An 11,676-nucleotide genomic window follows, 5' to 3' on the forward strand; every position below is an offset into this window, starting at 1 on the left:
AACGAAAATATCCATTTTTACCGCTATCGAATGCAATTTAACGATGTTTTTGCGTGATATCTGTACGTAAGGATAGAATAAAAGACTCTCTTCCTCCAAAAAAATTATAAAACTGCTTTAAATTGAATTCTGAAAAGAATTTTTCGTGGCGTCTGTACGAACGTATGTACGTTCGTAAGTACGTATCTCGCATAGCTCAAAAATGAGTAGCCTCAGTACGTTGAACTTTTGTATATAGGAATGCTATAACATGTAGATGCGCACCTCGTATTTTGGTTGCAATCGGCCGCACCAAACGTAGTGTCTCCCTGTGAAAACATCCTTGCCGTTAAGCAAACAGCTTTTGCGTGTTTTTTCTTAATTAAATAAGCCCACCAGCGGCCGAGCGGTAACGTCGCTCAACACTGGTAGTTCGGTCTGAGGCTCGCATCCCGCGAACGGGCTGGCTGCATGGGTGTTTTCGTAGTTTTTCTCATGTGTAACGTGTATACGAGCCAGTTTCCCTTAAAAAGTCATCCACAAAGGCATCCCTCCCTTAAGGCAGATAGCCCTCGAGTGCTTTGCCATAATCTAATAAACCAAACCAAACCTTAATTAAATAACCTAAGCTTTCATAACACATGTTTTTGTTCATTCATCAACAATGGCATGTGATTGTACTTTTTATGAATTAATTAATATTAATAAAAATCATTATTAATTAAATTACATAAAAAAAACTTTGAATTTAAATTGAAATTTCACCTTTCCTTTGATTCAGTTATTTTTCCTTTGATTTATTTGATTTATTGATTAGTTTACATGAAGCAAAATGGCTTTACTCCGGTACTATTGTAAAACTGGTTTCTCGCCCTTTACCAAACAGTAAATGTTGTCATAGGATATCGTTAGTAATATTATCTTACTAGCGAATAAGCATAACAACTTAAAATCAAAAATTTGAATTCTTTTTGTTTATTTTGATTTAAAAAATCCTATTTTTTAAGATTATCTGGAACCACTTAGGCAATAGTCTGCGAATGCCAAAGACAATCATATTTTCTAAGATATCTTTATTTACATATCAATAACTAGTATATTAGAGTAAATATAGCTCAAACAATGAATCAATAGTAATGTTTTCTTCAAAGAAATTTGAACTGTTAAATTAGAAATTAATATGCGTATGTTACTACACCAGTTAAATTTTGATAACAGAACTTCAAATAAAATTGTTTAATTTCAATAGATTGATGTTGTATCTATCGCTTAGATCATATGAAGATTTTATAAAAATTCGTGAAATAGAATATTTGTTATTTACATTCAATTTTTTTAATACTGTAATGAGTTTTTTATTCATCGCAAAGAAATTGAAGCACAAATTTTGTAACTAACGTCAGCAACACTCTTAGTAAAGCTAAAACAAATATGAAACGAAATAATAGAATTTGTTGTTAATATTGTGGTTAATTTCGTAATATAGAAATGCCTGATATATTGCTCACTGTAAAGAAGTGGAAATTCACGTCGGAATCTCATTTGAGATTTCAGTGCGCTCTATATAAAATTAAACATTGACAAGCGCATGTTTTCACTAAAATTGTTAGAATTACTAATTTCTTTAATAAGCTCTTTTATACTAATTTTACTTTTTGTTATTTATAGACAAAAAATTAATTTGATATAGAAATTAAAATGAAGTAATGTAGTGGCGTTTCAAAATGGAATGCAAAAGTATACAGAAGCTGCACGTTTATTTTTTAAAGACGATTTTGTTTTGCGATAAAAGAAAATCGTCTGCTTGGAAACTTTTTTTTAAATGCAACTATATTTTTGAAAGTATAAATTATTGTCTGCTAACTGACAGTTTTGTTTTCATGCAAAATGGCGTTTTTAAAGAAGAAAATTATTCTTAGTATCCAGTTGTTAAAAAAACTCTGTAAAAGGCATAGTTTTCTGATATCTAAAGCTACGGTAGGTAACATTGTCAAGAAGAAAGGAAACAAATGTCAGAGTTTGACCTGAAGAGAAAAAATTGTTCGAAATACATATCCAAGGAAAAAATGGATTCTTTGGAATGTTGCATAGGTAAGATCTTTAATCTTAATATAAAATACGCCAAGTCAAAGTGCAGCTTCAAAATTATTAAAATGCTAAGTGTCAAGTGTAAACAAAGTGATTAACGCTGATTTGAATCTTAAAAAGACGAAAAAATATAATGGGTATCCTCTTTCTTCACGATATATTGCCGAAAGTAGAACGTGCTGCAGAATTCTTTATGAGAAACATTTATCCAGACAAAAACGGTAAAATGTTGTCACAGTGGACGAAACTTGCGTGTATTTAAATGACTGCAATAAAACGAGATCTATTTATTATCATCAAAGAGGAAAAAAAAAATCTTGAGACAGGGTTCAAAAAATCTAAAATATTTTGAAAGAGATTTATGATTGTTGCTTGTTTTTCATATAATACCAAATTAAAAATAAAGAGATTGGAGAAAATTGTTAAGATCAACTCCACATAGTTTCAGAGACGTATTTTATATCCACTTTTCAGATATGAAATATCTTCTCTTTACCCCCATAGTGCCATCAATCAGTAGAACTGCATCAAGACAAGTCGAGCAGCTACACGTCAAAATCCATTCATAATTTCCTGGTGGGAATGGAACAAGAAACATGTATCAAGGCCATTCCCTTCAGTAATATCCCAACTAAATCTCCTGATATACCACCAATGTATTTTTGCGGTTTTGGACTTTTAAAAAGCGGATTGTTCAAATGTCGACTTACAACCTTTGTTGGACTTTGGAAAGCTTTTCAACAAGAATGGGATAAAATACCTCTTCTGATACTACAAAAGGCTTTGTTTTTATTGTCTTGGAAATAACGGTGTAGAAAGATAGTGAAGAATAAGGATTATCAAACAGAACATTTAAAACACAAAAATTTTAGGTAAAATATTTCTGTAAATAAAATGCAAATCGGCATCAAAGAAATAAAACAAATCGGCATCAAAGAATAAAAGAATCGTCTAGCATCTGTATACTTATTATTTGAAATTTAAAATTATTAATTAATATTACATTTTAAAGTACTGGAGGCGCTTTTATAAATCAGAACAATTGGGAATGATTAATACTTTTAAAATTCTCTTTTGTAAATGTAAACTAAGTCATGAAATACCAGAGTAAACAAATCGTGTTGTAATTGGTATAATTAAGGAAAAATATTTTATTATTTATTTCTTTATTGTTAAATCAATTGTCAATCATCCTTTTATTTATGGGTTTAAATCTTAAATTTAGCTGCTCACATCTGTATGTTATTGTGTGAAATTAATTCAAAATATTTAACGAAATATTTGCCAAATTTTATAAAATTCTGAAGTACTAAAACAGGCCTATTGAAATATTTATTATAAAAATGTGTTTTCTTATAATAATGATATATTTGAAAGAAGCGAATGATAATTTTTAATCCTAAGTCACAGAATTCAAATATTTTTTTCACATTTTCTTTTAGTTATATGTTTCATGTGAATTTTTTTAACATTTAAATATATATATATACAAGTAAACAGAGAGAAATAAATAAACTTACCAACTGTGGGAAGAAAGGCGCAATTATTGAATAACATGCATAATTGCAAAATATTCCAGTCCATAATGATAGCAATAACAAGAATTTTTTAGAAATAATGAAGAACATGTTGTAAATTAGAGGTAGGTGGAATTTATGAAAATTAGAAGAGATCGAAAAGGCAACTGCTCTGAGAGCGGAAGATTAAGACTATTCGTTAAGAACAATGCGCATGCGTCCGTAGTGGCGGAAAGCTCTTTGTAGTATCAGTTTACTCTCAGTGTCTAAATTTTCCTTAAACGAGACAAATAGTAGATAAGAACAAATATACGGCGGGCCTTCGTTTTACCTTGCAAGAATTTTGAGATAAAACAGAAGCACTTCAAATGCAAGCCCCCTCAGCTTCGCTTAACTCTCGGAAAGAAACAAACAAGTTTATCTATTTGTTCAACTAGAAATTATGAAATAACGAGCTTTCTTGTTGATGCCCAGGCATGCCAGAAAGTTTTTTTAATGAAAATATACGAAAGTAACAATTGCATTATTATTTCTCAATATTTCTTTCTGAAGTGCTTGATAAAAAATTTTGGGAAAAACATTTTTCCTTTCTTTAAGCTGAAACTGGGCATTATAATACTTTTCAAGGATATTTGAAATTTATATAAAAATTGCATTAATTTTATACACCTGAATTATGTTATTAAATAAAATTCGAATTGTTACACAATAAAAATCCAGATTACGTTTAAATGTAATCACCCGTTTCAATCTCTATGTCGATCTAAGTTTATTTCAAATTTATGTTCCATTTTATAAAAAATTTTGGTGCTTGGTGGAAGATAATGTCGAAATCACATTTCTTTATACTGAGAATAAAATCAGCCAAATAGCTGTTTTGTGTTTTGTTGGCCTATTTGTCAGTATAATTCTAATAAAAAATTATTATTAATAAATAGTAATAGTGAAAAATAGTTCGAAGTTTTGCAGTATATGCTTGCTTTTAATTGAGTAACAAATTTGCCACCCAAAACAGAGCCGTTCCTAGGCCACTGGCTGCCCGCGCACTTTCCTGAGATTGCCACCCCCAAATTTAAAAAAACGAAAAGTGCTCAATGATTAATAAGGTATTTCTCCCGCCTTCTTAGCATGACTTCGTGGTGTAGTGTTCAGCACACTTGGCGCGTATTCGAGAGGTCCGTGGTTCGAGTGCCGGCGAGAGCATTGCTCATTTTTCATCTTTCCTGGTTCGAAATAATCTAATATCTCTACAGTGGTGCCCGAACTAAACAGGTGGTGGATGATGATTCTCCACCACCAGGATTTGGCGAATGTATCCCCTAATCCCCACTCGCCCTTTTTGAGAGGTCCGTAGTTCGAGTCCCGACGAGGACATTGTTCATTTGTCATCTTTCCTGCTTCGAAATAATAAGTACTTACATATGACAAATACTTACAATGAATTTAATTTAAAATATTTAGGCGTGTTATCACGAGAGTCCGGCCACCCCTGAATTTGGCCGCCCGCTTACTTTTAAGCACTGTATCCCCGCTAGGAACGACCCTGATCCGAAACCTTTTGAGTCAGTTGTTTCGGGTAACGAAACAAATGGATTGTATCCTATGAAAAGTTATTATCTTATATAAAACATTATTCGAAATTTATGAATGATAAGCAACACTGTGGACATTGTAAAGTCGTTCGAATAAATTTCCATTTGCAGTTTTCGAAGCTAAAAATCGTTTTTAAACATTAACTTCTTTGCTTCGTATCTAGATATGATCTAAGTCAGCGTTTCTCTAACTTTTTTCAAGTGAAGACCGCTTTTATAAATTTAAATGTTCTGCAAACTACTTTACTTCTCCTCCGGAAGCAATATTTTAGCATATGGTACTAGCAGTATATACGTATATTTTAAAAATATAGTTAATTAAAATTCATTTCATTTTACATTGGTATTAATTAATTACCTTAATGGAATAAAATTTATAGTTGGTTTCAGTAATTTAAGATTATTAGAGTTTGTAGAATTAACTAAAAATTAAATAAATAGTAATCCTCGCATTAAGGAAATGGATGAGCCTTCCGATCCTCGCATTGCTGTTTCTTGTTCTATTTTTGGATGTAGGCTGGTAAAGGAGCATCATTGCCATAGTATTTTAAATCCCTCTTTTCTTGCTAAGATAAGAATGAGAGGACCGCTGCTAAGTTAATTGGTAATAGCTTTTATAAAATGTCAGTCTTGGAAGAAAAATGTGGTAGACTATCGCTCTATGTAATTTCCAAACTCAGATTTTTAGCTCTAGTATAGAATTCCTAGTTAATTTGAATTTTATTTCTTGTCTTTTTGTGAATCAATGAGGACTACAAAAGCAAGCTTCCAGGACTCCTTGTGATCTACAGGCCAAAGTTTAAGAAATGCTGATCTAAGTGACCAAAATGCATATTTATGACATATTTCTAGTGAACTGTTTGCAAAAATTAATAACTACTTTTTTAAAAACTTAATTTTTATCATACTTAGCCACACTTCCACATACAATTACATATTTACCTTTATTCTTTGAACGCCTAACTCCCGTTAATTTTGTGGGACAATCACAACATATTAGACCTGCCACAAATTTAAAGAACACAAGCATTCTCTAAGTTTTCTACCCACAGTTCAAGAACTTTTGGTTTTCCATGAGGATGGTTATCTTGAAAGATGAGTTTTAATATCGATTCTTAGTAATGTTCCCAAAAATGCTGACCACTCTCGCCAGGGGCGTAACTAGAGGGGGGCATCTGTCCTCGGGCGCAGAATCCAAGGGGCGCCAAACTGATGTTACGACATTTTAGAATTAAATGTTTTCCATCCTTGGCAAGCAGTAGGGGACGCGAAATTTCCAGTTGTCCCTGGGCGCTGAAAACCCTAGCTACGACCAGGGGCGTAGCTAGAGGGGGGCAAGGGGGGCATCTGTCCCCGGGCGCAGAATCCAAGGGGCGCCAAACTGATGCTACGACATTTTAGAATTAAATGTTTTCCATCCTTGGCAAGCAGTAGGGGGCGCGAAATCTTCAGTTGTCCCTGGGCGCTGAAAACCCTAGCTACGACTCTGACTCTCGCCGGTTATTATCTTAGTGTCGTATCATACATTCAAAACACTTCAGGAGAACGCCTCTTTAGAACAATTTTTCTGCGTGTCCCACGATATGAAACAGTCAATCACCGCATATCGTTTTGGGGTTACCATGTGAAGGGGGAAATAGTTCTCCGTAACGAATGATGGTTGATGAAGGGCGATTCGATGCCGACAGCTGACTAGTTGTTGAAAACGAATAACTTACAAATCTTTGCTAAAGGAAGGAAAAAATCGTTCGTCTTTCTTTTAGTGGTAAAGCAGGAAGAAAAATTATTTGAAACAATTGTTCGTCTGAAATAAACGGATGTGTCATACCGGCCCTAGGAAGACGATCATCAAAAGAAGTTTAATTACACTTACATATATTTTGGGATTAATATGTTCGCTTTAGAATGGTTCATCGGATAGATATGCACATTTCAGAATATAATGTCTTTATGAAATGCAAAACTGAAAATCCCTCTATAAATTATATAAGTTATAACTATATAAGGGTTCGTGCAAAAGCAACAGATTTTAGGATGTCACACCTGCGAGGCTTTTCGATTAGAAATAGAATTAAAGTTAAGAGGACTCTCTACTTTCCTTAATTAAATAAACCTGCTGTCACCAATATTTGGAAATGATATATAATAACTCATGCAAGAAAGTTGCATCGTTATTTTGTAATTCAGACTTTTATTGTATAGATAAAAGTATCCAAAAGGAATAGTTCTATAGTTACTATTATTTTGCATTAACCATTTATGTATAATTTCGTCCTTTACTGTAAATTCTCTTTTCCGGTTCCTCACCAGAAATGTAAATAAGGCATAGAGTATTTAAGCTGCGTTTTTCAGATTGTAAGAGTTTCCTACCTGTCGAGGCCATGTTGCTTAGTTTTTGTAGACCTGATAAGGTTCTAATTATTCGGTTTGCAGTATAGTTGTCGTCATTTAAATTGTTACGCCATTGAGAAGTTCTGAGCCAGCACAGATTTAATCTAAATTGGGAATAGATTTAAACTAACCATAGATTTTAACTAAATTCTGAGACAGCTCACATTTAAACTAAATTTAAAATATTAATTTAATTTTAACTTAAACTAAAATGAAAAACCGCAAGTGATCGTTGATCTTGTCAAGCACGAGCATTTATGATCAGGTTCTGTTTTAATCAAAAGGTTATTTTAAAAACCTTACCAAGACTTTGTAGATATGCACCTCCCTTTCTATTGCAATTTAGCCACACCAAACCAATATATATATATATATACATTTCTGGTGAGGAACCGGAAAAGAGAATTTACAGTAAATTATAAAATACACACACACACACACACACACACTGTTACTCTGCTGTTTAAGTCATATATACTGATAAATTGTGAATTTTTTACTTTAAAAGTGATTGAATTGTGTTGTCCTTATGTTCCGGTTAAGGTTTTTATGCCTTTAGTTAATCTGCATGCAATAGTTGTAGAATTATCAACAATTTAAAAATTGTTCAAGTGTTACTAACAACGAGGCCACCATTTGTTTAGATTTGAAACTCAGAGTGAAGAATGAATTAAGTTAGTTGTGCACCAGCTTCAGTGTCATTTTGCCGATTGGGACCAAAAGTAAATTTTCAATTTTGCTGCCTTCCTCCCTGCTGGCCGAATTAAAAATCTGCCTTCCTCCCCGCTGGCCTAATTGCTTGTTTTTGCGTAGAAGCTCTAATTTTAATTGCAAAAATTGTTTTTTTAACTGTATTTGGTGCTTTATGTTTTTCTGTATCTTATAATTTTTAATGAATATTGTAGAGACATTAGGTTAATTGAAAAAACCGGAGAGATGAAAAATGAGCAAACGCCTTCGCCTGGAATCGAACCGCGGACCTCTGGAATACCGGTCCAGTGTACAGAACCACTACACCAAGAAGGCACGCTAGGAAACTGGGAGAAATACTTTATATAATCCTCTTCCTAAAGGGCGACTAGGGTTTTAGGGGACCTAGTCGCCAAATCTTGGGTGTTGAGAATCATCATCCACAACTCTTTTAGTTCGGGCGCACTGTAGAGACATTAGGTTAATTGGAAAAGCCGGAGAGATGAAAAATGAGCAAACGCCTTCGCCGGGAATCGAACCGTGGACCTCTGGAATACCGATCCAGTGTGCAGAACCACTACACCACGAAGGCACGCTAGGAAAGTGGGAGAAATACCTTATAAGATGTTTTGAGTTTTCATGTAATTTTGCCTTGCCGCGAAGTGAGAACTGAAGTAATTGAATGAGAAATACATCTCTAATGAAATTCGAGGAAATAAATGGAGCGAAAAATGTGTATAATGTAATAGACCGTATAAGGGAGTCATGCGTTGACCACATCAGACATTTTCTCTTGTAAACATATATCAAAATATAATGCGTTTTAGAACTGTAGATTTTTTTCATGAGGTAATTCGTTCCCACCCTGTACTAGTTTAAACATGTAATATTGTTATTTTACATCAATTTTGATTTCATAAAAAAAATGTTTAGATTTTTAGTCCAAAGAGACAATTTGCCCAGAAGGGTTTTAATTTCGTTTTGGCATTTTGCGTCGAAAACTTTAAATGTCCGTTTCATTTTTCAAATTGTTGCCACCAAATATTATCGCCCTGTGTTATATTTAAATAAATTAAATAATGAAGAATCTGCATAAATGTATGTATGTTTCTCCCATTCTGATAAAATAACTGTCCCTAGAGCCGTGAAATTTTGAATAACGTAATCCTCCTGCGAATATGGGCATCTGAAAGCCCACATTTGAAATTTGGAATTTGTTTTATTAGTGACTTCATATTTTGTAAAACTTTAACGAATTTTTGATTAAAAAACTCAAGGATTTCAAAGCGAGCAATGGTAACGTTGCACAGAAAAATCATTTTAATCTCCAGCGCGAGAGACTGTGTATCGGAAATTCTAAAGATATGCTCATTTTAAAATTATTTTGCGATATTGCTGATGGACTGAATTTTATGGTTTAAGTGTGATGAACATGATATTTAATAAATAAAGGAAACACACAAAACGTTAAAAAAACGCCCCTTTGGACGTAATTTAAAATCTGAAACCTTTCATTTATTTATTTATTTATTTTATTTTATTTTATTTTTTTGTATATTTCCTAGTGCATTATGTTTCATTTACTTTGTTTGTGTAAAATTAAAGTTCCCTCCCTTCTTTGTAGAGTTCTCACTGTGTAATTCTAAGTTACTGTTGGAAGTGGAGAATCTTGAGAACTGATAAGCGAATAATCGCTTGAGTTCGTGTGACAGGAAACAACAAGATGGAAGGTAAACTAACCCTTTATTATTCCAACTAAAATTTAACAAAATTCTTGGAGTGTACAGTAAAGCCGAAACTTGGGCTTTGAACTTAAGAGACTAAGAATAATACTAAACTAATCTAAACTAAAGAGGTATAGCCGAAGCTATCAAAATTCTAACAGAGTTGGCCCCTTAACGTTAATAGACTGCGAAGCTATCAAGGGCCTAAAGTACGGCTCGGTGTGATAATAGCTTACGAGAGAGTAGCCTAAAAGAGCGGACGCGTGCAGCCAGAATACATGGTCTTCTCTCTCTCTCTGACCGAAGAAACTTCGCGGTTAAATACCCCTCTTCCTCATTATGTATTCAGACGTGATTCTAAAACTACGTTCTGACCGGAAGTCGTAAGTTGAAGTTAAGAGTCGATAGGAAAGAAGCTTTAACTCAAAATTTAATTGTTAATAAAATTAACATAATTCTTACATCTTCTTCCCCTTATAGTAGCACTGAAATTAAGGAGTGCGTCTTAAAACTGAAGAAAGCTGATAGTTTCATTCTTTTACATATTTACTGAAAATTAAATTTCATCTGTTTTCTTCAGTTGCACGCACAAGTAAATAACAACTAATAAAGCAAAAGTAACAAAATTAAATTGCTTTAAAGTCACGTTTATTTAAAAATAAATAGTAAGGTAAGAGGTCAAATGGCTCTTAAATTCGAAATCAAAGAAGAATATGTTGAAGCGTTATCAAAATAAACTTGTCGTATTCATTTGAAAGGGGTGACCTAATTTTTCTTTACATATCAAAATTCTTTTGTTGCTAATCTTTGCTGTATCAAATAGTACGTCGTTTGTTATACATTCGAAAAAGTGTGCCGCAGGATAACTTTACAAGAGCCGCAAAGAAATTTGGAAAATCTATTTACTCATAGCGAAAGCTTTCGATAAGCTGGAAGAGATCTATTGTGATATCTTTCTGCAACCCGATTTAAAGTCAATAACTGAAAGTGGTAAATAAAGAATCACTTAAATTTTAAACGTTTCAGTTGCACAAGGAAATATAATTCTCAGACGGTAACGGGGGCAAAAGTGAAATGTCGCTTCAGAAGATAAATTATATCAATTTTTTCCTCGTCTGATATGGAAAGTTATATAATGCCTTTCATCTACAAGCACACATTACAGGCAACAAAAATCTTTCTGTTATCGTACATTGAATTTTCCATCAGAAATGTAATTTCTTACTAGTAACTTACCCACTGTTATGAAATATGAACGCATTTGTTATCTAAAAATTTCTTTTTGAAAATAAGGGATCTTAAGAAATGTGATGTCGATATTTTTAACTTAGTAAAACGCATAAAAAATATGTAATTTAAAAGTGCAGTATTTAGCGTTACCAGTCACTAAGATGATTAAAATTGTCTGGTTGAAGTTTGAAATTTTCAATAATGGTTTGAAATTTGTTTTTCATTCTGAACTGATCACATTCATGAACTATTCGTCCGACATAGCAGAAAATGTTGCTGCTATAATTCGTATTTTGTTTTTAATAACAGAACTAAACCAGATGCATTTCTAAACTCTAATAATGCAAGTCTAATGACAAGTAAATAAAACGCCTGGCCATTGAAAAGAAAAAAAAAAAAAAAAAAAACTGGAATATTTCTTGCTGAACACATTTTCTTGTCCACATGTCGAGTGGGACCAAAAGG

General features: G+C 32.9%; 1 protein-coding gene across 1 annotated transcript in view; it reads right to left on the reverse strand.

Moving 5' to 3' along the window:
- Positions 1–3,826, reverse strand: part of LOC118198696 (MFS-type transporter SLC18B1-like) — a 62,261-nt gene extending 58,435 nt beyond the window's left edge. The window contains exon 1 of the mRNA XM_085814580.1: positions 3,588–3,826. Coding sequence (XP_085670706.1) covers positions 3,588–3,695 — 108 coding nt within the window. The 5' untranslated portion in view covers positions 3,696–3,826. The remainder of the gene's footprint in view (positions 1–3,587) is intronic.
- Between the last annotated feature and the right edge of the window lie 7,850 nt (positions 3,827–11,676).

This window comes from Stegodyphus dumicola, chromosome 4 (assembly GCF_044657685.1).
Source record: "Stegodyphus dumicola isolate Sdum_Otavi_A_Nest chromosome 4, ASM4465768v1".
Taxonomy (NCBI): domain Eukaryota; kingdom Metazoa; phylum Arthropoda; class Arachnida; order Araneae; family Eresidae; genus Stegodyphus; species Stegodyphus dumicola.